General features: G+C 43.4%; 1 protein-coding gene across 2 annotated transcripts; it reads left to right on the top strand.

The window, feature by feature from the left end:
* The first annotated feature begins 158 nt into the window (after nt 1-158).
* LOC116673741 (potassium voltage-gated channel subfamily H member 3) lies at nt 159-26,924 on the top strand. Of its 2 annotated transcripts, XM_032505981.1 has the most exons (15): nt 159-580; nt 7,682-7,915; nt 8,043-8,174; nt 9,525-9,670; nt 10,730-10,988; nt 11,575-11,732; nt 13,217-13,424; nt 14,863-15,234; nt 15,761-15,960; nt 16,971-17,220; nt 20,284-20,498; nt 23,527-23,777; nt 24,795-24,904; nt 25,133-25,185; nt 26,041-26,924. In XM_032505981.1, the coding sequence occupies exons 1-15, from the start codon at nt 505-507 to the stop codon at nt 26,734-26,736; spliced, it is 3,360 nt and encodes a 1,119-aa protein (XP_032361872.1). In that variant the 5' UTR covers nt 159-504; the 3' UTR covers nt 26,737-26,924. The 2 variants fall into 2 exon arrangements, with proteins under 2 accessions (XP_032361872.1, XP_032361873.1); XM_032505982.1 differs by lacking the exon at nt 25,133-25,185 and having other exon boundaries at nt 26,041-26,500.

The following is a 26,924-nucleotide window of genomic DNA, read 5'->3' as shown; positions in this document are numbered from 1 at the left end:
CAGAGCTGGAGACAATAAACCACTTTCATATGAAACGGCATTCATGAAAACATGAAAGGATGAGAGGTGAGAGAGAGATGGAGATAGATAGAGAGATAGAGAGAGAGAGAGAGAGAGAGAGAGAGAGAGAGGGAGCTCGGTGCACTGGTAGAGGAAAGAGAAAAGAGAGAGGGAAGGGGGAGAAGGAGATTGCAACGCAGTTGACCCGTGCGTAAATGTGACCATCCTCGCCGCGGTCCCTCCATCCCTCTGTCCTCTCCCCTCCAGCCTCCAGCCTGCAGCGGCTTCTCTCTACTCCTCCTTACCGGGATCACCTGCTCGGTGGTCGGTGGTCAGTTTTGGACCGTGGAGTCCCGGGTGTCTCGGCTCGGCGCCCTCCTCCAGGGGTTAGGAGGAGCGCCGGGGACAACGTCCAGGTTCCTGCCGGGTTTCGTGGCCACCGCCGGCGAGAGCCAAGGCTCCGAGCGGCGGGAGAGACGCGGCTCGAGCTCGACCCGCTCTCGGATGCCAGTGATGAGGGGTCTGATCGCGCCACAGAACACCTTCTTGGATACCATCGCCACTCGTTTTGATGGAACCCGTGAGTAATTCTGAATGATCCATTAATGACATGCAGCGCAATGGATTTCAGCAGCAGGTTTTTTTTCTAATGTGAATTATTCACTCAGAACAATGTTTAAAATACAAACTCCTCCAAAGTGCTTAAAGAGGATTAAGGACACGTGAATTCGTGTTGATGTTGACTGGTACATTAATTTATGATGAATGAAAGCACAGACTAATGTTTAACATATTAAACATTTTATGAAGCAAACGCCATGCGAACAGCCAGTTCAAGATGAATTAATCGCGGGTCCTTAGAGATGGGATGCAGACAATTATAGAGAAAATAGTGTGGACAAAAATGCAGATAGTGGGAAGTCAGACGGATTTGATTTGATTTGACATTAAATTTAGTGATAATTTACCCTTCATCTAAACATTTCAATCTTTAAACCATTTGAATGTAAAAAAAAAAAAAAAAAAAGGAAAAGAAACCTCCAGGTCTATACTATTTAATGCTGCGAGTCAGTGCATCAATTACCATTCAAAGGCATTGGTTTGAGTTGTAACTGAGGAATCAATACAAATGGTGCACCTTCTTGTCTTGGCCTGATTAATCTGCAGGGGGGGCTGGGGGGTGGGGGGTTTAAATTTATGATTATCCAACCTACCTGTATACTGTAATTATTGTTCATCTGTTTTCACACACAATTCATTGCAAAAACTTACACATTGGTCTGTGCATTGAGCCTATGTAAAACCTACACAGAAATCTGTCAGTCAATATGCAAACGGAAGTTATTATAGCTTAACACTGTTGCATAACACAGTCCCGAAGGCACAAACTAACAGGCAGGACTGAGCAAGAGACAGAATGTGTGGATGAAGGAGATGCAAGGAATCAGAGTGGGATCTGAAACAGAGCTGCGTGCTCTCTCACCTACAGTGGCCTCTGCAGGTATTTGATGTGTCCCGTGTGTCCCCTGAAGACAATGTTTTGTGCAATAGCTTTAATTCAATTAGATTTTTTTTTTTATTCGTTGTCTACAGTGATCAGCTCTGCTCTAATCTGAAAGTGGACCAGAATTGCACTTCCCTGTTTCTGATCTGGAGCCAGGCAGCTTCGGTGTGCAGGAGATCCATTAGACACAGGACTCTCTTGGTTGAGCAGGGATTGAAGACTTGAGGAGTTTTTTCTCCTTTTGCTTCCCAAAAGTAATAGTCCCCTCACCTGAGAACTGCCCTCAGAATAATGATTAACACCGTTTAAAATACTGTCCGCTCCTTGGCTTTGCCTTCATATTCTGTCCATGAAAATCCACAAACACGACTTGACTTTCTACAGAGAATGGCTGGTCACGCTAGGATCAGATGTCACAGAGGAGCAGCCCCCACACTCTATATTCCTGGGTAAATCCCACATGGATAACTCCCACAGGCCCTCCGGTGTGTGTCCTTGCAAGCGTAAGAAAAGAGCTGGCCCACCGTTTCCCAACACACACTGCCCCTGCTGAATGTAAGATTTGAGAATCAGTCGACTCCTCCTTTCCTGCAGCTCTCCATCAAAGGCCACTATCATACTGTAAAATACTCATGTCTGTTTGTCTGAAAGGATAACTTAATCTGAACCAAAAGACGGTGAATGGATGTAACTTTAGCTGGTTATGGAGAGATAAATGACACCTCCTCGTGCTTGGTGTGAGAAAATAAGGTCTGGATGCTCATGTTGAGCTTTTCATTCATGATCACACTCTTGTGGTGAAAAAACCCAGTGGTGAAATTTTAATGAGGAGCTTTTCCAACCAAATAACAGTGTAGCTAGTTGATATGAGATAAAAAAAAGACTAAAACACAGCATGCAAAATGAACTGGGAACGTTTTATGAGGCTATTAAATCATCACACTAATGACTCAAAACAATAGCAAGTCGAGAAATCTGAAGCCAAGCCAAGTCTGAAGCATCGAGGGCGGCACTCTGAGTCTCACTGTGACCAACTCTTTGTTTTGGATTTAACATTGTGGACACTTAATAACAGGATTCTGATACTGAGCATGTTCGTTGTGACTGAAAGCGAGTACTAAAAAACCAGCAGAGCAGAAAAGGGATTTTCAAGACTGATGCTGGGATCTTCCATCTTTGCCATACAACATTAATGCAGCACAATATCCAGGGAGACTCCAGGGAAATCTCTCTAGTTTTTTTTCTTCCTTTTTTTCCCTGACATTGCTGTATAAAGCTTAAGTAAGAGATCATTGTTAACCCAGAGATATCTCAATGCACAACATACATATTTATAGGAAGAGATTTTAATTAAGCACTTCGGGATGGCAGTGTTGGCCCTAGAAGAGAAAGCCCAGCTATGGCTGCAACTAAGGGGCTTAAATGCAGATACAGAAGAGCACTAATAAATGCCAGCTTAATACATATCACTATATGTAAGTATTTGTTAGTACAGTAGTTTAGATTGGGTCATACATCTTCTCTAGTTAGAAAAAAAGTCTGTAGAAGTGAGGGACACAGAGGAGTGACTTCAAAATGACAGATTTGTGTGTGTCTTGACAGGAGAATTCTGGCACAAAGCTGTGGGCTATAAGTTTTGAAGATAATGCAGAGTGAAAATGTGTTTTTGGTCCAGGTTTAGGAAACACATAAGAGAGCTGGTTTAACAAATAACCCCGCACGCAGGAATCCTCCAGCCATCAGTGTTCATCTGCTTTCATCTCACTTTGAAATGTCAGGTTTTTTCTCAACCGTCCTCCGTTGTGTGACGTTATAAATGGATCATAGATGACTAGCATTGAATACATATTTAGCTTGTTTGCATACTGACATTAACATACACCAGAGGACTTGATGCATTACAAGTGCAGAATTCTGCCGTGCAAACAGTTTTCAATATAAAGTATATTGATATTCTGAACCCTGTCTTTAGTGCCATTGACAACCATGTGTGGCGTGTGTGTGTGTGTGTGTGTGTGTGTGTTTGGCTTACATCGTGTGCACGGTGGTGAATGTACAGTATTGTGGCGGGCCGTCGCTGTCAGTGTTGTCAGCACCGGGGTACATGGGAGTTCCCTCAGCGACTCAGGGGGCTGAGTCTGAGTGGTTTTGTAGTTTCGGCTCACATTTTATTACACCTAGATTGGAGCGTGGATGTGACAGGCCTGCCTCGCGCCTGGGGAGTGTGCAGAAAATGAGTAGAAGTAAGGGAAATGAGCACACGGCACACAGCACGAGTACGGAAGGAAAAGTATGGAGCACAGGAACGGTTTCTCTAAACAAGATCACGCCTGGGAGGGAAATGTTCATGTTAGTGTGGGGCTGACCAACATATATGCCCACTATTAATTTATAGTAATGACATGAACATTTCCCTCCCAAAGACCTAGAGCAACGGTTCCTGTGCTCTATAATTGTCCTTCTATGCTCTTGCTTTACACAGTGTTCTTATTTTCCATACTAATATAGATACAGTAGTGTTGGATGTTCATATATATACTGTATATATATGAACATCCAGGTGCACAGTGCTGCATCCCTCATATTTTAATGATATTTTAAGTGCAGTAATGATGTAATCCTGTGCTGTGGTCATAAGAACACACTTTATTGTGTAGTTATATTCTAATCAGGTTTACAGACCACAAAATATCCAAATACTGTTCATGAAAAATAGCACTAGAAAAATGGCCACTAAGATGGCAACAACTAGTAATGGATGCATGGTGAAGATTGCACAGGTTTTTGTAAATCAGAATATTATTTCATTCTGCAGCTTCTGTCTGTGTCAAGTGAAATGACATTCACAAACAGATGAGTCACTGGCTATTGAGTGGTTACTGCAAAATAGACAGCTAACATTAAAGACAATGTCATGCTGAACAATGAAGTGAAACAGCCATGTGTTGTTTGAACATGACAATGTCCCTGTGCACAATGCTAAGTCCATAAAGAAACGATGTGGAAGAACTTCACTGGCCTGAGCAGGGATCTGACCCTAACCCCATCCAACACAATCACGCGGCTGGTCGAAAGCAAACAAGGTTCCAAAATATTTCAGAAAGCTATCATTGAAGAATGAAGGCAGCATATTAATGCCCATGGTCTTGGAATGACACCTTCAACAACGGCATCTGAGATTGGTTCTTTTTCTTCTGAAAGCTTCAATGCAAGAGGGACTTAATGAACTATGCACAATGTGCTCGCTGCTCTTTATTATTAATTTATTTCTACATTGTACCAGGTATTCATCTCAAAAGTGCAAGCCTTTTTTTCCTTTTTCCTGGGAGAAGGGAATCATGAAATCCTATTATATTCTGTCACACTCTTCAGAATCGCCGGCTACATTATTCTTATGTTCAGAATTGTGCAGCCTTCCTCTCCCCCATCCCCCCCCCCGTGCTGCCACACACAGTCGACACCGCTGCTGCTGTTGTCACCACAAATCCATCTGGCTGTATGTATGAGTAACACGTGTTGCAGCTCTAGTCCCACGGTTCTCTGTTGATGTTCTTGTTCTCATAAGCGGCAAAAAGTAACTGCAAAATATTCTGATATCTCACTGTGAACCTGTGACACTTTAATAGAGGCACACAATGATCCTTTAAAATGCCTTTTTTTCTCCAGCAAAATAACGCAAAAAAAATAGCTATAGTGTTTTTTAAGATATCTGCCTGTTAAATATGAAGCTTAGCTTAGCACAAAAACTGCAGTATTTCTGCAAATGTGCAAATTAGCTAACTCGAGCTTCAAATTGTGGCTGTTAAGCTCCACCCACTGATGTTAACCTCGACCAATGAGATTACTTCTGCCTCAGAGGTAGCCTTTAATTGCGATCTGAATGTGTATGCATCTTTAATGGAAATGGATCATTTTAAACACAACGTATGTTGCAGGTCATCATTCTTTCAGTTGTATTACTGTGAGTCATAACGTGTTTGTTTTTCTTGGTGTTTTGACGAGGTTCGGCAGGAGCGTTTACACCGAACACGCTTTATTATTACATAAATTATAACAATTCATTTTCCCTGCTTCACCGGCATGCAATCTCCCTCTCTCTGTGTCTCAGTTAATGCATCTTCCACTCTGTCTGTTTCTCTCATTCAATCATGTTTTCCCTCCCTCGTCCTATATTGCTCCCATTCACCAAACCGAGTGCTCCAGTCTCACAGACTCATTTATGTGTGGACTTCAATCATCTCAGTGGAATGAATGTCTTGGCTGTGTGAGTCCCTTGTCATATACCTTATTCAGTTTCATTAAAAAGAAAATCATGAATAATTCAAGATTGTCCCCCGTAACTCAGACGGTCAAACCCTTTGTCAGAGTTCCTGCTTATATCACGTTATGGCAATCTAACAGACAAAAGGCTTATACGTATGCTTTTACTTCTGCTGCACAGACCAACTTCACCAACAAGAAGCATTTAACATCACGTTATATTGGGGGGATATAGTTATCATTGAGCTATCATAAGAAAGAATGTAGTTTTTTGTATTTACTCCAGTCATCAGGAAAAAGTACAGTCACAAAAAGGGGTGGTCCTGAAGCTGGGTGATGTAGTGATTATGTGCTCTCAGGCTGCTAAGTTAACAAAACGCATTCAAAAAGTAAGTAGGAAAAGAAAACAGGGCAGTTTGGTGCTTTGAGTTACTTGGCAGATACTGTATATCACAATTATATGTTACATGAGAACTCATGAGAGGGTCATATTGATTGTGATATGCAAGATCCCAATTTCCCACTGCGTTTAATCTTTCTGTCTTGCAAAGTTCCTCATAACTATGTTAACTATTGCTCGAGGCTGTGAACATGCACAAATTGCTTTCTCAATCTGGCATGATTGAGCTTTACGGAATTGTGAAGTCAAATGTATTTGTGCAGGCCGTGTTTAATAGAAGATGGAAACATTTTGGAGGGCATGGAGGTAGAGAGAGGTTGGGAAGACACACGGGACAAACAATAGAGAAAGAAAAGATTAATTGAAGAGAACAATCGCAGACGATGGAGAAAGAGAAATGAAGTGACTATCCTTGAAAAGTAAGCAGCGAGAAATGTAAAAAGCTCCCCGAGGAGATGCTCTTCAAAGTGAGCAGAATTACTCCGAAGCCTTTCGATGTGCAGAGGAGAACATAAAGCGAGAATAAACGCAGCGGGGGGGGGGGGGGGGGGGGGGGGGGGGGGGGGGGGGGAGCCGTGCATGACATTTTAATTTTATTTTCTTGAATTAGGATGACATCTTAGTGGAATGGTAGATGACCTGCGTGAATGTGATTGGACGTGCCACAAAACTGATTTCCGTCTTGAAAGGGTCAGCTCACAACTGCAATATAATCACCCGGCTGTCTTAATAATGTAAATATAAACTATAAATATTAAGATTTATGACTAAATCGCTTTTCTCCCACCAATCACAGTGATGGGTCAGCACATAGGGCCATGTGGTGTTTTGGTAATTGATTAAGGTGGTTGTACTAGATGAGTAGGTTATTGAAAGGGGGAGGCTACACCCTGGAAATCCAAATTAAACCTTCCATTTCACAAACATCCATTGGCTAACAGCTGGTCTATAAGAGGACATTGTTTATGGGTTTTTTAGTGAGTAAACTGACCTAAAACAATTGGAAAAAATATTGTACGGTTCTGAAAAGTTAAAAAAGACGATGTTGAGCACATCTATGTAGCTAGTTGCTGGTGCAGGACAAAAAAAGTGAATGTTCAAAAAAGGTAAGCTTCCTCAGGAAGGCTGGGCTGAAACGTTGTGTGTGCCTTAATTTGCACTATTAAAGTATTATAAGTTAGTATAATAGTATAATAAGTTATAGCATTAAGCTGTTGTGCAGACTTTACCTTCTTTGAAGGTTCTAAAAATGACAGGTTCAAATTGTGCCTTTGTGAGCCAACATTTGGTCCTAGAAGAAGATTTTAGGTGTTGATTTGAGCTACTCTCTAGTGACATTAAATTTAGCAGAAGAAGAGACGCCATTCAAAATGTCTCCCGCTTTGTTTGAAGCGATGGATGCTTGTGCACAGACTGCTCACCCTCTTTCCTAATTGTGCTTTATCCCCATTCTGTTTCTCCGTTCCCTTTCCTGCTTCTTGTTGTCCCTGTTACCTGCCCATGTTTCCTCCAACCAGACAGTAACTTTGTCCTGGGGAACGCCCAAGTCCAGTCCCTCTATCCCATAGTCTACTGCTCCGATGGCTTCTGTGAACTGACCGGCTTTGCCCGCGGGGAGCTGATGCAGAAGAGCTGCATGTGTCACTTCCTGTATGGTAGCGAGACCAGCGAGCCCATCACCTCACAGATGCAGAAAGCTCTAGATGAACAACGGGAGTTCAAGACTGAGATCATTCTGTACAAGAAGAGTGGTAAGCCAGTGGATGGCTGGAGGATATTGTCAAGTTAAATACTGTCAGTCAGTTTGATACTGGCAGTGTCAGTCAAAAATATATTTTAATTGAGGCTGTAAAATTCCAGTTTCTTTTCTTTGAACAGGCTCAAAATTCCGTTGTCTGCTGGACATCGTGCCCATAAAGAATGAGAAGAGTGAAGTGGTTATGTTCCTGGTCTCACACAAGGATGTCACAGAAAATAAGGACGTGGACCATGACAATGAGTCTGACATTGGTAAGAGACAGCATGGAAAACAAAGTGAGGCATTTTAAAATTACCACTGTAATTCACATGAAATCATCCAATAGAGGGTTGCAGCTGGGGCACGAATCTATCAGCAGACGTTTTTTCAATTCGGTTCAATTTTATTTGCAGTATCAAATCATAACAAGTTATCTCAAGAGACTGTACAGATGGGGCGACCTCTAGCTCACCCAGTAAGAGCACGAAACAGTCCTGCAGCTGTCCGCATTCGAATCCAACTTGCGGCCCTTTGCTGCGTGTCATCCCCCATCTCTCTCCCACCTTTCCTGTCTATCCACTGTTACCATCTAATAAAGGGAAAAAGCCACAAAAAAATAATCTTAAAAAAAGACACTGTACAGATAGAGACCACACCACAATTTACAAAGACCCAAAAATTCCAGTAATTCCCCCAAGAGCAAGCATTTAATATGACAGTGGCAAAAAAAGTGGCCTTTTACTTTACTTCTTTTTAGGGAGAAACCTGGGACAGACATTCATTGGTAGGTGGTGTCTGACGGTGCCGGTTGGGGGTGTGATGAACAGTGGCAATATTACTCACAATAAAGATAATGGAACTATGGCTAGAAATAGTAGTAGTAATAGTTCATGGGGTTGCAGTGCACTGGAGAATGTAGCAGGGTGGAGCAAGGCATAGCAGGGCACTGCAGGGCATAGCAGGACGTAGCAGAGAGTAGCAGGGTGTAGCAGGGCACTGCAGGACGTAGAAGGGTGTATCAGGGCATAGCAGGGCACTGCAATGCACAGCAGGGCATAGCAGGACGTAGCAGGGCATAGCAGAGCACTGCAGGGCATAGCAGGACGTGGCAGGGTGTAGCAGGGCACTGCAGGGCGTAGAAGGGTGTATCAGGGCATAGCAGGGCACTGTAGTGCATAGCAGGACATAGCAGGGCACTGCAGGGCATAGCAGGACGTAGCAGGGCACTGCAGGGCATAGCAGGACGTAGCAGGCCATAGCAGGGCACTGCAGGGCATAGCAGGACGTAGCAGGGTGTAGCAGGGCATTGCAGGGCATAGCAGGACGTAGCAGGGTGTAGCAGGGCACTGCAGGGCGTAGAAGGGTGTATCAGGGCATAGCAGGGCACTGTAGTGCATAGCAGGGCATAGCAGGACGTAGCAGGGCACTGCAGGGCGTAGCAGGACGTAGCAGGGCACTGCAGGGCGTATGATCCGTGATATGACAGAGGGGGTTTGAGAGTAGTCACCAAGTAAATAACGCCTTGGTAACTACCAAAATAAATGACAATTTCTAGATCCAACTTTGGCAAGAATGGCAGTTTCTGCCACGATGTCTCTTTAGTTTTGTGTCCTTGTCTTCAGATAAGGAAACCGGCCTGGAGATCCGTCCCGTCAGCCGCCCTGCAGGCTTCAACGTGGAGCGCCGCCGCAGTCGGGCCGTCCTCTACCAGCTGTCTGGACACCTACAGAAACAGGACAAAACCAAGAGCAAGCTAAAGATCAACAATGTGAGACATGTTGTCCCATATACCTTCCGTCATAGTTAGCATTTGACTTAGTGTCGTTTTTTATTTGATATTTTTGGACAATAATAATTTTGATTACAATAACCCCATGGCAAATAATGAAGGGTCAGCAGATTCATCTTACTAACTTCCGTTTTCTAAAAGAGACAACTTTCTTGACAAGTACTGTTTTCAAGGGCTTCATTTGCAACACAACGTGATTTGCATTCATTTCTAAATTAATAAGATGACAATTTGTAAAGTAAAGCAACTGGGGTGTGACAAAACATACCCTTGCAGTGTGATCTTTATGACCCAAAACCTTAGTGGGAAGAAATTAATTAGCATAAAGGCATTGGAATAATTGTGGGGCGAGCTGATCAGGTATCATGGTTAACACAGGTTTAATCATTTGCATGAGGAGCATGTTAAGTTGATGCTCAGTTTTAAACCAACAGAGACCAGGGATGTAACAATGCCCTCAAATCACGACTCTATGCAATTCATGATTTTAAGTTTACAATACGATTTTCCCAGGATTTCTTTAACAGAATGAGCTGCAGACAAATGACTGAAAAATATTCCTTTATTTCTATAAACTGTGCGAAACAACAAATGTGCACCCTAAAAAAACTGATATTGTATTTAATCGTGAATAACAAAAACTAAAAACTAAAAATCGTAATTGGATTTATTAAAAAAACACATCAAAATTACTACATAAATAGAAAACAGTCAAACAAGGCCGATGCACTTTTCTTTTTTTAATGCATTGTTTTTCCCTATCAGAGACACATTTGTATTTTGTCATTAATTTGTACACGACTGACAAATACTTTGAAGGCACCTCATTTTTGAAAATTGTCTGTTTACATTTCCAAGTTTGATGTGTTTGAATTTTCCTTTTGAATTAATGTAATTATGAAGAATTCAAACAACAACACGTCACTGCTGCAATCATTGATCCATTAAAAAAAGAAAAAAAGAAATCTAACCCTAATATTGGTAAACATGTCTTTATTAGTAATGTTTGTGTGTGTGCGTGTGTGTTTCCACATCCAGAGTGTCCTTGGAGCCAACGCCAACCCAATCCCGGAGTACAAGGTGGCGGACATCCAGAAGTCCCGTTTCCTCCTCCTTCACTACGGTGCGTTCAAGGCCGGCTGGGACTGGCTCATCTTGTTGGCCACGTTCTACGTCGCCGTCACCGTTCCCTATAATGTCTGCTTCACTGCTGTGGAGATACGAGAGGACGGCGCCTCAGCAGCACGCAACCCTCCAAGTGTCAGCGACATCTTGGTGGAGATACTTTTTATCATCGGTAAGGCTTCTTTCACATGCTTTGCTTATGTTGCTGTTTGCTGGATTATTTTCTTTGGTGTTTTAGTAAAAAGCTATAATAGGCTTTAGCTACACAGGCAATGCTTGTTGTCTTTTTATTGATTCATTGTATTAAATAACAAGAAACAATATATCCTATGTTGCTCTTACCTATTTCTTTCCACTTTCTTCTAATATCAGTTTAAGGAGTAATCCCCTCCTGGTTTACATAATCAAATCACGCAGCTCTGAAACTACCACTCCGTCTCTCTTAATTGACCCAGTTAGCTGCACCTTAGTTTGCAAGTGCCTCCATCTCCTGCCAACACACAGGAGCTGTATGCTAATTGAACCTCCTTAACAATCTCCACTTCTTCTCTACCATGTATCTCACCCTGCCATCTCCCCCCTCTGGCAACCCAGTCCACTGATCCTGCCTCGAGGAAGGCTTGTTAAAGGAAATCTGTGCACAACCTGGATTACTGTCGTGGTGTTTTTCATTTTAAAGTTTAGATTTTTTTTGGAGACAAAAGAGAGTTGAGAAGATGTACACCGTTCTCGTGTCATGTCATGTCTTTGCGTGGCAGATATTGTGCTGAACTTCCGGACCACCTTCGTGAGCACGTCGGGTCAGGTCGTGTACGACGCCCGCTGCATTTGCATTCACTATGTCACATCCTGGCTGTTTGTGGATCTGATCGCCGCCTTGCCCTTTGACCTGCTCTACGCCTTCAATATCAGTGTGGTGGGTCTCTCATACACACACACACACACACACACACACACACACACACACACACACACACACACACACATGCATATGCATATTTGTGCATATAAGGGTGTTGGGAGGGTGCATATAAATCATACATGCCTGACTGTGGTTGCACTTTTGTTTGTCTTTAGGTGTGATTTACGTGCAGTGTATAGACAGAGACTCTATGGGTGCTGCCAGTGCTAACAGACGTCATTGATTCATCAATGTCACTCTCCTGCTGTTCAATTCTCAAGGACTCAACATCCATTTAATATCTCCTACCAATGCAAATGTTATGCTACAAAGATAAGGCAAATGAAACTTAACAAAACATTGTTTTTTATCTCCATATTTTCTGGCTTCGATGGAAGGAAAGTGGGAATCCGAGCTTCAACAAGAAAACTTATCATGGAGTAACATTATGCTGAGCCTTCTGGCTGTTTAACAGATACAGTACAGTAGATACTGATGCGAGCTAGTGGTTGGTGTACTGGATTTGACTAATGAATCTGCTCAGAAATAGTAGGTTTGTGTCTGTGAGGCAGAGTGAATGGTTGAGCTGAATTCATTTGCCTGAACGGATCCATATCTAGATATCTGGATTCATTAAATCCTATCTGAGTGGGGTGTCATTAATCTGTGTTGGATCCAGAGCTGCTTAACGCACCACTTATTGGGCACTGAAACAAGCAGGGAATTACAAGCTCGGTTAATACAGAGGTGAGGGAGGAACTCAATAAAGGAACAGTGTTCGATAAGGTAATTTTTACTTCTCTGGTAAAAGCTGCGACTTTTTAAACGCAAATTAATCTCAAATTAACAAATGTTTAAAGTATTTTTAATCCCATCTGAGCTACTAGATTTAGAAAATCTACAGACGGGTTTCTCTGCACTGGGAGTGAGATCATGGGCCAGGTCCTGTGGAGTTCCATTTCTGTCTTTATTACATGCGAGAAAATATATGTTCTGAGAGGGGGAAAAAAATGTTTGAGAGAAAAAGTTATCACACTGAAAGCAAAAAGAATTTTTATGAGAGTTTTCATACCAACAGCTAAAAATAATAATATTTGAGAGCAAGTATTTTCTTATAGAACATAAAAAACACATAAGAAACACATTTGTTTTGAGAGAAAATATTTTCACAATTTCACATTTTAAAAATATGTATTTGAGAGTTCTAAAAAATGTATTTTAAGTAAGAGTTTTTTTTCTCCGAAACGATTTTAAAAATGTCAAATTCATATACTTTTTAACATTCTATGAGAAAACACTTTCTCCCCCTGCCCCAGTCTAACGGCCCACTGTCAAGATGCCTGATTGAAATTCTCAGCGTGCATGGGCAATTTCTAATTATTAGGGAAACTTTAAAAATTAAACACATAATATCATTTTGCTAACTAATCCCATCCTAATGAGCGGTCTTGTGTTAGCCGTGTTCACACCTTCGACTGTATGACTCCCCTGTCTCCCAGAACTTCGGGGTTCACCTGCTAAAGACGGTGCGCCTCCTCCGCCTCTTGCGCCTCCTACAGAAGCTGGACCGTTACTCCCAGTACAGCGCCGTGGTCCTCACCCTGCTCATGTCCACGTTCGCACTGCTGGGCCACTGGATGGCCTGCGTCTGGTACTTCATCGGCCGCAGCGAGATCGAAAGTAATAGCCCCGCCTCCTGGGACATAGGTTTGTGTCTGTGTGTCGTAAAATCCTGTGTGTTGCAACTTCATGGATTGAGTTTAATGGATGGAAAGACCAACACCAATACAATCTGTATTATTTGAACCGATCCAGAGTTTGAGGCATGCTTGTGTACACTCAGTGTGTGGTCCGTGTCCTTTTTTTACTGAGAAAACACTTCTAATTATGGGGATCTGTCTCCCCTCCTACTGTGCTCAGTAGTACCAAACACCAACAATACTGTGAGGTGCTTTTGGGGATTGGGCCTGTTTAAATCAGCAACTTGGAATGAGACGGGAGGAGAGAAGAGGGGTAACAGTGGTGGATTGATTTACAGAAAGAGCCTTCGCTGATACACAGATGGACGTGGGGGGGGGGCAGTGGGTCAGGTGGAACAGTGAGTTGTAGGGGGGGTAATTGAGCGAAACACTGAACCCTAAATTGCTTCCAGTGAGCAGGGCAGCGCTCCATTATTGTTAATGAGAGTGTGTCCATTGGTGAATGAGAGGCTTTTTAGGCTTTGTCTTTCTCAGCTTGAAAAGCACTATAAGTGCTATATCCATGCAATTAGTAAGTAAGTAAACTTTATTGACAACACCTTTCATTGACAAGAGGGGTCACCAAGTGCTTTGCAGTACAACAGCACATCAAATACTAAACCATATGGCTAATTAAATGCTTGTCTAAAAAGATGTGTCATCCAGATGTGAATCCAAGGCTCTCAAGGCTAAACGGAGAGAGTTCCAGAGCCTTGGAGCCACCACAGGAAAAGGCACTATCACCTCTGGTTTTAAAATGTCTTCTGGGAACAGTTCAAAGGTCTTGGCCTGAAGACCTCAGAGAGCGACCAGAATTAGGTTTTTATTACTCAGATGGAAATTCATTACAACAGCATTCCCTTCTTCTTGAGGTTACATTATTGATCCAATATAGCATCCAATGGTAATATAAAAGATTAGAAAAAAACCTAACATTTTCCTTACTCTACTTCCTGTTTTGTCTGACTGCCATGCTGGTCTTGTCATACCCTACTCTGTCCTCTGACAAATTAAATGTCAAAACGTGGCACGTATTGGTAAGTTAGAGTCTAAAAATTTAAAATAGTACCATTATGGGCAAATATTGGCTGAGACCATAAACATTAGATGTCCATCACAATGGGGTCTGGGTCCCAAAGGGTTAAACAATAAAGAATATAATCAGAACAAATATCTCAGAAGGACAAATTTAGATATGATAAAAGGCAACGTGCATGAATTCAAATGAAAACTGACATGATAAGCTAGTGTGCAGTGTCTAGCCTGTACTCCTTCCACATACACCAACACCAACACTGAAATAGTTAATCTGCCATTCCAGCCTTGGTACCACTGCTTCTAGTAAGATTTTATATCGGATCTCATTCAATTGACTAACTCTTGTGGACTGCCCCTCCTCCCTCCAGGCTGGCTTCATGAACTGGCCAAACGCTTGGGAACGCCATACTTCCTGGCACCGCTGACCTCCCTGTTGGGAGTCCCCGATTCACCTCAAGGCACCATGACAGCAGGACTGACCAATTCCAGCCAGCGGAACGGCTCGGGGTTGGAGCCGCTGACCGGGGCGGGTTTGCTGGGTTTAGGCCAATGGAATGGCAGCAGGACCAGAGCGAGGGGCGGCTCGGGGACCACACTGAGCGGCGGCCCGTCCGTCAGGAGCTCCTACGTGACCTCGCTGTACTTTGCTCTGAGCAGTCTGACCAGTGTGGGCTTCGGCAACGTCTCGGCCAACACCGACTCTGAGAAGATCTTCTCCATCTGCACCATGCTGATTGGAGGTAGGAATAACACAACAGCAAAGCAGTCATACTTGGATGTCTGTGGAAACTTGAAATCCACAATTTGTCACTGATAGGAGTTTCTATTCACTTGTGAAAATTTCAATCTGAACCAAAGTGGTGGACGGAGCAGACGCTGACCACATCACTAACATGGCTAAAAATCAGGCTAGATGATGGCACTGTCAATTCGTTCTTCTTAAAGTCACATTGACAGGTCCCCCCCCCCCCCCCCCCCCCCCCCCCCCCCCCAACCAACAGTGTGAATCTGCTGCATCTCGGCGCAAAATCTGAGCAAGGCACAACACCTCAGGTGGACCCAGGCATTGTTTTGTCTACCGCTGATCATGTGTAGATTTAATTTTTCTACCTTTGACCAGAGCAGCCACTTACACAGTAATAAAAGCTGTTCTACACAACGCCTTTAACTGCCCATTTTGTAAACAAAATAGTACAGTGACCCTAAAACTGAATTATGGCAGAAATCCTTTAAGCTTTTCTGGTGCTTTTGTCTCTTTGTCTGTAGCGTTAATGCATGCTGTAGTGTTTGGTAATGTGACTGCCATCATCCAGAGGATGTACTCGCGGCGCTCCCTCTACCACACCCGCACCAAGGACCTGAAGGACTTCATCCGGGTGCACCGGCTGCCCAAAGCCCTTGAACAACGCATGATGGAATGTTTCCAGACGACCTGGTCCGTCAACAACGGCATCGACGTCAGCGAGGTAAGAGGGGCTCACTGCGTCGGGAATAAGTGATTAAATGCCTTTGCCACAAGAGAATGTGAACACACGATGGCATCATGTTACTCTAGATGGCATATTTCTGAGAATGTCCGACTCCTCCTTTACCATTCGGAGATGGGTACGTGTCTTGGGTTGACCTTGTCAGTTACAATGGGATCAACTTTGCTTGGCTTCTCAAATTGAAAGTGCAAATTCTGTGACTTTCCTTAAAGAAACTGTTCAAAGTCATGAGAGGATTTGGGTTTTGGGTTCAATAAACTGGGACAGCTAGCCTAATTTCATGGATTAATGACCTCATAGACACTAAACTCATTCTTGATGTGTTTTACCATGGCATTAAATCTAGATAATCCTTTTTAAAGAGATGGCATGATGGGGGAAAGACGCTTATACTAAGGTACTAACCCACAACTTTTTGCTTTGCTAGCCGCACATACAGTGGGAATTCACTATATAATATGGTATAGTAAAGTATATAGAGAGCTGTTGCATTTGCTGTAATGAATGATATTTGGATAAATGTACAAAATGGAAAAAAAAAGCTCATCAGAAACTATCATGTATGTATCAGTTAGTTGTGACTATGTGGGAAAGTTAAAGGTTTACTTTTGCATTTTAATTTAACCTCCACTTTCCCAATTCAATTCAATTCAATTTCAATTCAATTTTATTTATTTATGGTATTAAATCATAACAACAGTTATCACGAGACACTTTACAGATAGAGTAGGTCTAGACCACACTCTTTAATTCATAAAAACCCAACAGTTGAAGCAATTCCCCCAAGAGCAAGCATGGTGCCATCCTAATCCAAGGAAAACAAAGTAAACTCCCAAGAACTGGCAGTCACATTCAAATGACGACACGCATGGGAAAGAAGCCACTACGAAAGAGATAGGGATGCATCCGTAGTTTTAGAATTGTGTTTTGTGTATCTTTGTTTCAGTGCAGAGGGGATATACAGTGTGTTCTTCCCATTCCCTCCACAGCTGCTGAAGGACTTCCCGGATGAGCTAAGGGCCGACATCGCCATGCATCTGAATAATGAGCTGCTGCAGCTGCCGCTGTTTGAATCGGCCAGCAGGGGGTGTCTGCGCTCCCTCTCCCTCATCATCAAGACCTCCTTTTGCGCTCCCGGGGAGTTCCTCATACGACAGGGGGACGCCCTCCAGGCTATCTACTTCGTATGTTCAGGCTCCATGGAAGTACTGAAGGACAACACCGTGCTGGCCATTCTGGGTAAAGAACAAAAAAAACAGCATGTGTATTCATGTTATTGTCTTCATTTTAATTTGGAATATAACAATTTTAAGATTTTTTGGACTGACAATTGAAAGAGTTTGTTCCAAAAACGGAAATGAGCTGCTTTAGTAAAAACAGACACACTATCAATCCCCGCCATAACACCCATGGTGTTGAAAGGAAATTCAATGATCAGGATATATATTTAAGTTTGTGCTGATGTATTGACATTCAAAATGCACATATTAGATAATTAAACCATAAGAAAATATAATGCAATACATGCCAAACACACTTTTTATCATATAGCCGACACCACCGAGGTTCAGCACCATGGAGAGCACCCAAACCCACAATGAGATGCTATGGGAGGACTGGCTCCATCTATTCATCAATTTCCCACACGCCCTCTTTTGGTTAAATAAGTAGGTATGTTATTATATAATAATAACGTATACTTTATTAATCCCGCAATGGGAAATTACAATGGTTTCACTCTGCTGTTGTTACACACATTGTTATTACAGACATTACACATTACACACAGGCCTGAACTACGCACACATGCTCAGTACCTATACATGCACTAAATGGAGAGATGTCGGAGTGGGGGGGCTTCCCATGGAAAGGCGCCCCGAGCAGTTAGGGGTTCAGTGCCTTGCTCAAAAGCACCATGGCAGCGCCCCGGAGGTGAACTGGAACATCTCCAGCTACCAGTCCACCACCATAATTTGGTCCGTACGGGGACTTGAACCGACGACCCTCCGGTTCCCAGCCCAACTTCTGTTGTCCTGCAGTCTGAGTGAGTCATTTTGCTGCCGGAATCTTAAAGGGCTTCTCTGTCTTGGACTCCAAACCATAGGAGCCTTGCTAGATTCCGGCAGTAAAGTGACTCATGAAGCGCTGTGAAGCAAAAAGAAGACGGTGTGTTAGCTAACCTAACCACCGCCATGGCCATTCCCATAGTAAATAATGGAGATCGGCAAGCTTTTTCACTGTGAAAAGTTCATGTCTCATATCTGAGATGATGAAAGACATGTCAGAGACTCAGGGATTTAATGGCACCTTAGTAAAAAGCAAGAGTGTGTGTATAGGGGCGTACAATTCACAAAATACGTTGTAGCAAGACCTGAGTTGTTGAAAATGAGAAAGGGCTTTTTATTTCTGAGGGAGATATTAGACATCCAGAATCGAATAGCCATCCAGACGGCTTTTATGAAGAGGAACATGATGAAGGAGAGCAGCCTAGTGCTACATTATGATTAAAAACTGCAATTATCCCCATATTAAACTGCCCAAAGACTGCAACCCTAACAGTTTGGGTAGCAGCAAGATCCTGAACAGGAAATCCATAAAAAACATTCACTGATTTGACATTGACATTGACAAAGAATCACATTATAAAGTTGTCATGGCAAAGGTGTTATACATCCAGCAGACATGGAGAGCAACAAAATGATTCATACAATGCAATCATATTTCTGTGCTCCCGATGAATATAAGTCCAATATTACCAGCAACCCATCACAAATAGGTAGACATGATAACAAAACAGGAACAGGAATCTAGCAGCCTCGCACAGCGAGAACAACACCGCCACTTTCATTCTGCATAACAGCGATGAAACAGAATAGAGAAACACAAACAGCTCTGGAATGAGTTCAGAACGGTATGAAGCTCAGGGAGCAAATTGGCAACACTCTTTTTTCATATTAATGATCTAACTGGTGTAAATAATGAAGTTACTGCTGCCTATGGAAGACAGACATTAGCATATTGGACCTGCTGTGTATACACATGCACATTTGTGTGAATAGTGAGGCGCACAAACTAACACATTCCCCTCTTTTCTCTCCTGTGTAGCTGTTTTTTATGCACACACACACACACACACACACACACACACACACACACACACACACACACACACACACACCACACACACACACACACACACACACACACAACTTTCTTTGGCATTGCCACTTTGGATTTACAGCTGTGAAGAAGGCCGTGAGGTAGAGAGAGGAAGCAGAAAAACAGAATTATCTGTATCCATCCATCGGCATCCCATGGTGAATGAATACTGTAACAGAAATATGAAATGGTCAAACCAAACACTCAACCTATTTGCTCTAGAATGTGTTTTTATTAATAACCGCATTGGGTTGACATTACTTGAAGTATTATATTATCATGGCCACTTGCCAGTAATTAAACTACAATAAAAGAAATGCATATTCACGTTTTGGGGAATTGTGCTTTTTAAATAGGTCGGCATGTTTATTACTGGCTGTGTTTTATTGATGTGGACTATCCCTTATGTTGGGACACTTCCTGCATTGTAGTCTTTCAGTGGACTGCCACCAGTGGTAGAAGCAAAATGTACTTATGTACCTAAGTAATGTACTTATGTACTGTATGTAAAGTAACAAATTTAATAATAATTTAAATAAGTTTATTGATCCCCAATGGGGAAATTACAATTTACACTCTGTGTCCACACTTTGTTAGTTATCACACACAGTTCTGAACTACACACACGCGCTCAGGATCTGTACACGCACTAATGGAGAGATGTCAGAGTGAGCCGGCTGCCAGCTGAACAAGCACCCTGACAGGTACGGTGCCTTGCTCAAGAGCACCTGGCAGTGCCCAGGAGGTGAAGTGGCATCTCTCCAGCCACCGATCCACACTCCGTACTTTTTATGGTCCATACGGGGACTTGAACCTCCGGTTCCCAACCCAACTCCCTACGGACTGAGCTATTGCCACCCCCTAAAAAAAGTGAAAGTACTGGTTAAATAAACATAGATGGCAATGGTTAGAGTTTCCTGTTGGCTTCTTTTGAGAGTTAGCCAATTTTATAATCATGTTATTGCTGGGCCAATTCTGAAAATATGGGAATCAGTTGAAGCTATAGTGCGTAGTTTCTGTGGCCCCATGTGGAATTCTAAGTAATGACAACACAACTGTTGATCGTGCGTGGCTCCTCTTATGGCTCACATATCAGCTTCCAGGTTGAGTACGTCACACAATGTATGTATGTCTGCTTTCCAGGTCGGGGCGACCTGATTGGCTCCGACTGTCTGACCCAGGAGGAGGTGATTAAGACCAACGCCTGTGTGAAGGCCCTGACCTACTGTGACCTGCAGTACATCGGCCTGACGGGCCTCCGCGAGGTGCTCTGTCTCTATTCTGACTACGCCCAGAAGTTCATCACTGAGATCCAGCACGACCTGACGTACAACCTCCGGGAGGGACACAGCACAGAGGTACGTGAATGCCCCACGCTTTTCTGATCGCCGATCACTCTGCGCACAGGGAAAATCTTAGTTTGAAACTGAAACAGGTTGGGGAAAAATGAACACACATTAGGTGTCAGAAAGGTTTCGCATTGTCCATTCATCAATCTCCCGCCACTTATCTGAATCTGTATCGAAGTGGCAGCAGGTTTAAGAAAAGTAGACCGGACATCCTTCCCCCCAGCCATCCTCCAGCTCTTTCAAGATGTTGTCAGGCCAGATGGGATGTGTAGTCCCTCAGGCATGGTTCTGGAGAATCTCCTCCCAGTCAAACATGATCTGAGGCATCCTGATCATATACCCAATCATCCTCTTACCCTATTATCACCCTTTATAGAATCTGTAAGGTGTAACAGCCAGTCTCTCTGTCCAGCTTTCTGGTATGTGACATGATCACTATCAGTATTAATCTTAACATAAAAGTGTATTGCAGATAAGTAATATCATATTCTAAATGCCTTAAAGAAAGAAGACTCCTTCTGTTTTTATGTGAGACTCAGCTGTGCAGTGACCTCCTCCACCCAACATTTTATGCAATGCTGGAGTGATGGCTTTGCACTTAAAAAGGATTAGCCATCTGGACTGGGAGTGAGGAGAGGAAGCCACGGCTTCTGCTTGAGATGCAGCCAACAGATAAATACATGAGCTAAACATGGCCGATTCCGATGCCAGTCACATACAGATGGATCTCAGCTGTAGCGTACACATGAATAACCAGCATGTACGGGAAATAGCCAGGCTAAAAGTCAGAGAGTGAGTGAGTAAGCTTGCGAACTAGAGCACAAGTCCAAGAGAAATATCAGGGGACAGACAGTATAGCAACATGAAAACTATTTAAATTATACATCGTGGAGCTTCTAGCTTTAGTATATGGGCCTATGGGATACAGGAAATCCTTTACTCTTTGCTGAAGGAGGCATCTATATCACATCTACTCTGGAAACATGTTGATTCTTGCTTGATTATGACAACTAATCCGCCCCGATTGGCTGTAAGTCCACTTAGTTTTAGTCCTTTTTTTCATGATAAACAGCTTATCTCTATAAAACGAGTGAGGGAGGGAGAAGGTGTAAGTACATGAAAGGATTCAGTTCACATATGGATAGAGAAATGTAGCAAGACATTTGCAGCTATTGTATTTGCTCAGCTGTCAGGCCTCACTGGCCCTTTTTTTAAATGTTTCTATTCCACTTTCAAGCCCATTAAACAGTTTAAATGTGACAGAAATAATATGTGAATTGGGTGTGCTTCATGCTCTATCTGTATCTTCCCATTAGGGGAAAGGGAGCACTTGAGCCGCTCTTCAAGCGCTCTGTTGCAAAACGTGGATGTACTGTATATATTATTCGGTGCCTTTTTATTGAGCATCAACCTCGCCTTTGCGTGTATTGTCGGAAAAATAGACTTAAGCATGAATAAATGCTCCAGTTCAGGTCGCCCGTTAGACACAGCTGAGGCGAGCTCGTGCAAACAGCTGCTCAGATAAAAGTGAAATCATATATGTAAACGTGCGTAACAAAGCGTTTCTGACATCTTTTAACCCTGTTGCAATAAAGTAGCATTTGCAGGGTTCAGGAATCCCCGACATGAAAAGAAAGTGGGGTTGGGGCCATAAAGTGTGTAGGGGGGGGGGGATGCCCTTGACCCCATACTCTGGGGTGCCCATATTCACCTAGAGCGACAGCAGCACTGAGCTCGGGCGTGGGACTAAAAATAGCGCCAGCAGAAGGGTGGAGGAGGAGTGGGTCATCCCTGGCTGGATAAATATAGAACAACAACCAGATGGAGATGAGACGAGAAAACATCAGGATGAAAGGCAGTGGAAAGGAAGAGGAAGAACCTCGCTGATATTTGCAGTCACGTGCCGACACACATGCAGCTCTCACGTACCAACATACCATTACACAGCATATTTGTGCATGCAGATACAGAATCATTTACATACACACACACACACACACACACACACACACACACACTGTGTTGTCAAATGTTGTCTCGTGCCCAGTACATCTCACATGCATTCACACATGTTACAGTTACAGTGAGTGACCATATTTCAACATCTCTCACATGCAACATACACATATTTCTCTTGTTTTACATCCACAATTATGCCATCATAATTGTATGGAGCCCTTATAGTGGCACGCTGCACATCGAGGGTGGCACGTGCTGCTGAAATGCCAAACAGACCCTTCTCCGCTCGGATCCCTTCAGGCAAGCCACTGCTAAAATTAAACCTCTGTGATCTAAAAATACCAGTCGAGCACGTGGGCCAAAGACATGATGGAGAAGACAACAAACAGAGGGGAGGGGAGGGGGTGAGGGGAGGGTGAGGGTGGTGAGGGGAGGGGAGGGGGGGTTAAAGAGAAAACTGAATTTGTTTGCCAGTGTTTTAATCAGCTTTAAATTACAGTCCACAGAAGATGTGCAAGAAAAGTAAAAATCTGAAAATCAGCCACCAGTAACAACGTGCTGACTGCAGGGATTTGGCTTTAAAATAACAATCTGTTTGGATGTGACTTCTTATGAGTCATAAACATCCAAAACATCTTCTTCTATAGTCTTTCAATGTCTTTGGGAGTGAATGGCGTCGATGCTTGCTTGGTTTTGAATGAGAGCGCTCCTTTGCAGTGCTGCTGACAAACTGAATGAACGTCGGCGCCATTGCAGATTGTGAATGGCAACTGTTCACTCAGTGATGCTTTCAATGGCTCAGCAGCCCCCCCACCTGGTGAAAGACTGACTTCAACATTCCTGACCTATTAATTCTTGCGCTGTGTGCCAATTCAAACCTACACACTAATGCTAAGCACAATAGCATTGGAATTAACACTGTCAGTATGCATGCATACTAAAGAACTTGTGGACATGTAGGTGGTACTCACAGCTACACAATAACAAAATAAAAATAAGAAGAATCGCAGCAGCTCTCTGTGTTTCAAACAAAATGATTACACTTTGTTGTATTCTGCCCTCTTTTTTAAATCCCCAGGCCGGCTGCGAGAGCAACGGAGGGATCATGAAGAAGCTTCCGTCCATCAAGGAGGACGAGGAGGGATCAGGGTCCGAGGGTGAGAACTCCCCTCTGCCCAAGATGGCACCCCCGAGCAGGCCGGGCAGAGGCCTGCGGTCACCACCGTTGCCGGCGAAAACCTTCAGACCGGCGAGCGATCGCACCCGGCCCGCCAGCCTGCAGATCCCCGCGGTGAGCTTCAGCTGCCTGCAGCCGGACCTCAGCCCTCGGTGAGGAAGCAGTCTTTGGTTTAGGGGCTTAGTGTTACCTCGGTCATCCCGCTGTGTGACTTTGACCCGCGACAACACACACCATCTGCAGGCTAATTTGAGTCCCTGGAGAGGTGGCTGGAGGAATCCCTTCACTGTAGTAGCCTACAGCTGTGTGAGGGTGCACGCAAGCATAAACTGTGTCACTGTGTCGGAGTTCCCAAAAAATAATGAAGTGCTCATACTGCGAGTGCTAAAGAGACTTCCCATCTCCAACAGAAAACACTGTCCACAAACTGCTCAAACAGCTCTGCTGTAGTCCAGCCTTTACTTCCGTGACAAATGGTCATCACTTTGTAACACGTTATAATGAAAGCCTAGCTGCTATCATAGCACGCCCTCATACTCTGCTTCTGACTGGCTAGCAGTGCTGACCTTGCTACTGAGCATGTGCGAATCACAACAAAGTGTGGAACAGAAGTGAGATGTCTCACTCTGTAGCTAAAACAGAGAGCTCAACACACAGGGTGAAAAGAGGAGCAGCTGCAATGAGCAGTACAGCAAAGATGTTTTTTTTTAATTGAACCCCATATTTTGATACAACCTCTAAATACAATTATGAACCGGGAAAATTAGCACAATATGAGCACTTTAAGGGAAAAAGCTGCATCACAGTTGGAAAGAAATCTTGATTACTTTGACAAATCTGTCCACGGGAAGAATTACTGAATTCTCTTTTTAAAGGACAAATCATGCAATCAGCAATGAGCAGAGAATTGAAGATGTATTTGTGTTTGTATGATCTTAATTGGGGTCCTGGAGACCCCTGACTCTAAAGGGTTTTTGCATGGTTGGGTTCTTTTAGCTTTGCTGCCCATCTCCAGTTTGTGTTTATGTACATGCAAAGTCAAAAGAGATTATATGGGATCTTATGTGTTGTCTTAAACAAGGAAAAGCCTTTCAAAATGAATGTCCTCACTTTCTTAACTTATTGTTTTGTGTGCGAGACATTGACTCACTCTTCTTGTCTGTCCCCAGGCTTGTAGATGGGGTCGAGGCAGAAAATCAAAGTGTTTATGACCGAAGGTTTCACTTTTCTCCCACTGCATCTCCGAGTTTTCTTCCCAGCCCTGATTCAGCTGCCTCAGGTTAGCACACACACACGCACACGCACACACACACACGCACGCACGCACGCACGCACGCACACGCACACACACACACACACGCACACAGACTTGGTGGCCTGTAGAGCTGCAAAGATACATTTTTTTTTAATAAATCACTAATATATTCTTAATTATCAGTCAGCTGTAGTCCTTACTTACATGTATACGTGTGTACATGCATTTGTGTATTTCTGTGTCTGTCCACAGGGGCCCATGATGACGACAACACCATGCAGGCTATCGCTAAGCTAAAGCATGAGGTAAAGCTGGTCTCACAGAGAAAAACTGTAACGTTGTTGATCAGAAATGACAAAAAAATGCTAATTTGTGTGATCCCCAAATTAAATGCTATGTCATAGTTATTTGTCAGCAGTGGTGGAATGTAACTAAGTACATTGACTCTGAAGTTCTGTACTCAAGTACAAATTTGAGGTACTTTAAAGTAAAATTAAAGACTCAAGTACTTCTTTTCATGCCACTTTCTACTTTCTACTCCGTTACTCCACTATAATAGTTATAAGTTACTTTACAAATTGAAATGAAATGATTAGCCAATTAAACACTTAGTTGATTGACTGTTGAACAATTTTGATCGTTTCCAGTTTTTAAAACGTGAGAATTTTTCTGCATTGAGTACTTTGACTTTTTCCTGATTTTGACACATATTACATATTTTTACCTAAGTAACATTTCAATGCAGGACTTTTCCTTTTTTACAGTGTGGTACTAGTCCTTTTCTGTCAGTCATAGTGTCCTATTATTGTAAATTGTTGCTTATATTGTTTTTATTTGTTATGATGAGTGTTTGTTGTTGCACTTTGACTGCACAGCCCATATTTTTTGTCAGTTGTCACAAAACTATTCACATAAATGTTTCTTCATTTTCAAACAGCTGTAGTTATTAAAAAAAGAAGACGAAGAAGTCCATATCTTCAGCTATTGAAAGACTGGGATGCAGTTTGCATCCCAAATAAAAGTAAAAAAGGAGCTTTAAGGATTGATTTAGCTCAAACCATGCAGCGCTATAAGGCCAGATTGAACTTAATTGTATTACAGGGACTGTCCCAAACCCAGCAGCAGTACTGACTCCTGTCCCCTGTCTCCCGTCTCTCCAGATGAGCGTCCTCTCCCGCCAGGTGACCTCGGTCAGTCAGGAGCTGCAAGAAATGACCAATCTCCTCAAACCGCTCTTCCACAACCCCTCCACACTGCTGATGGCCGGCACCGTGACTCGGCCTCCCAGCGTGTCATCGCACAGCTGCTCCCCGGCCCCACCCCCTTTTACCCAACATGCACCTGTGGATTGCTCGGACGATCTCAATACTCCTTCCATCCTGGTACCTGAACCGTCCTCTCTACAGCCCAGCATGAAAAAGCTTTTGCAAGGAGAGTTGGATCCGATTCAGTGTCCCCCTTCCCAAACCCTACCCTCCCATTACCCCCCAGTGTCCCATCGCTCGGCTCCCCCGTCACTCAACACCTCACCCCATGACCGCACACCTGTGCCACATCCCTCCTCCATCTCCAACCCCTCTCTTTCTTCATCAAGCCATCCATCATCCATCACCCCCCCTTTGGTAGACTTATCAGAACCCGATAGTCAGCCGTCTCAAACCCGTCTCCTGCTCGAGTCCCAGTTCATGTCTTCGTCTTATCCCCATACCCTTTCCCAGTCTCTTCTCCAGCCTCTTCCCCAGCCCTCCAGCATGGCCCCACACCCTGGAGAGCCCGTCCTGAACCTGCAGGAGGTGGAGTGGGGGGAGCACACCACCCAGCTCAGCTTCATTAATGAAGGACAGCCCCCGATGTGAACACTGGAGGAAGATCCAGACACTCGACGGACAGGACTAACCAGCATGCCGCACAACTTACTGCATGACAATCATGTGTCCATATTTTGGCATGTGAGTTAAGATGTAAATACAGTGACTTTAAACTATTATGACAATAAACAACAGCTGTATGCAGATACGATTATAAAATAGTTGGTTTTACAGTT

This window comes from Etheostoma spectabile, chromosome 24 (genome assembly GCF_008692095.1).
Source record: "Etheostoma spectabile isolate EspeVRDwgs_2016 chromosome 24, UIUC_Espe_1.0, whole genome shotgun sequence".
Lineage (NCBI taxonomy): Eukaryota > Metazoa > Chordata > Actinopteri > Perciformes > Percidae > Etheostoma > Etheostoma spectabile.
Note: the sequence above shows the minus strand (reverse complement) of the source record. Positions and strands in the feature narration are given on the sequence as shown.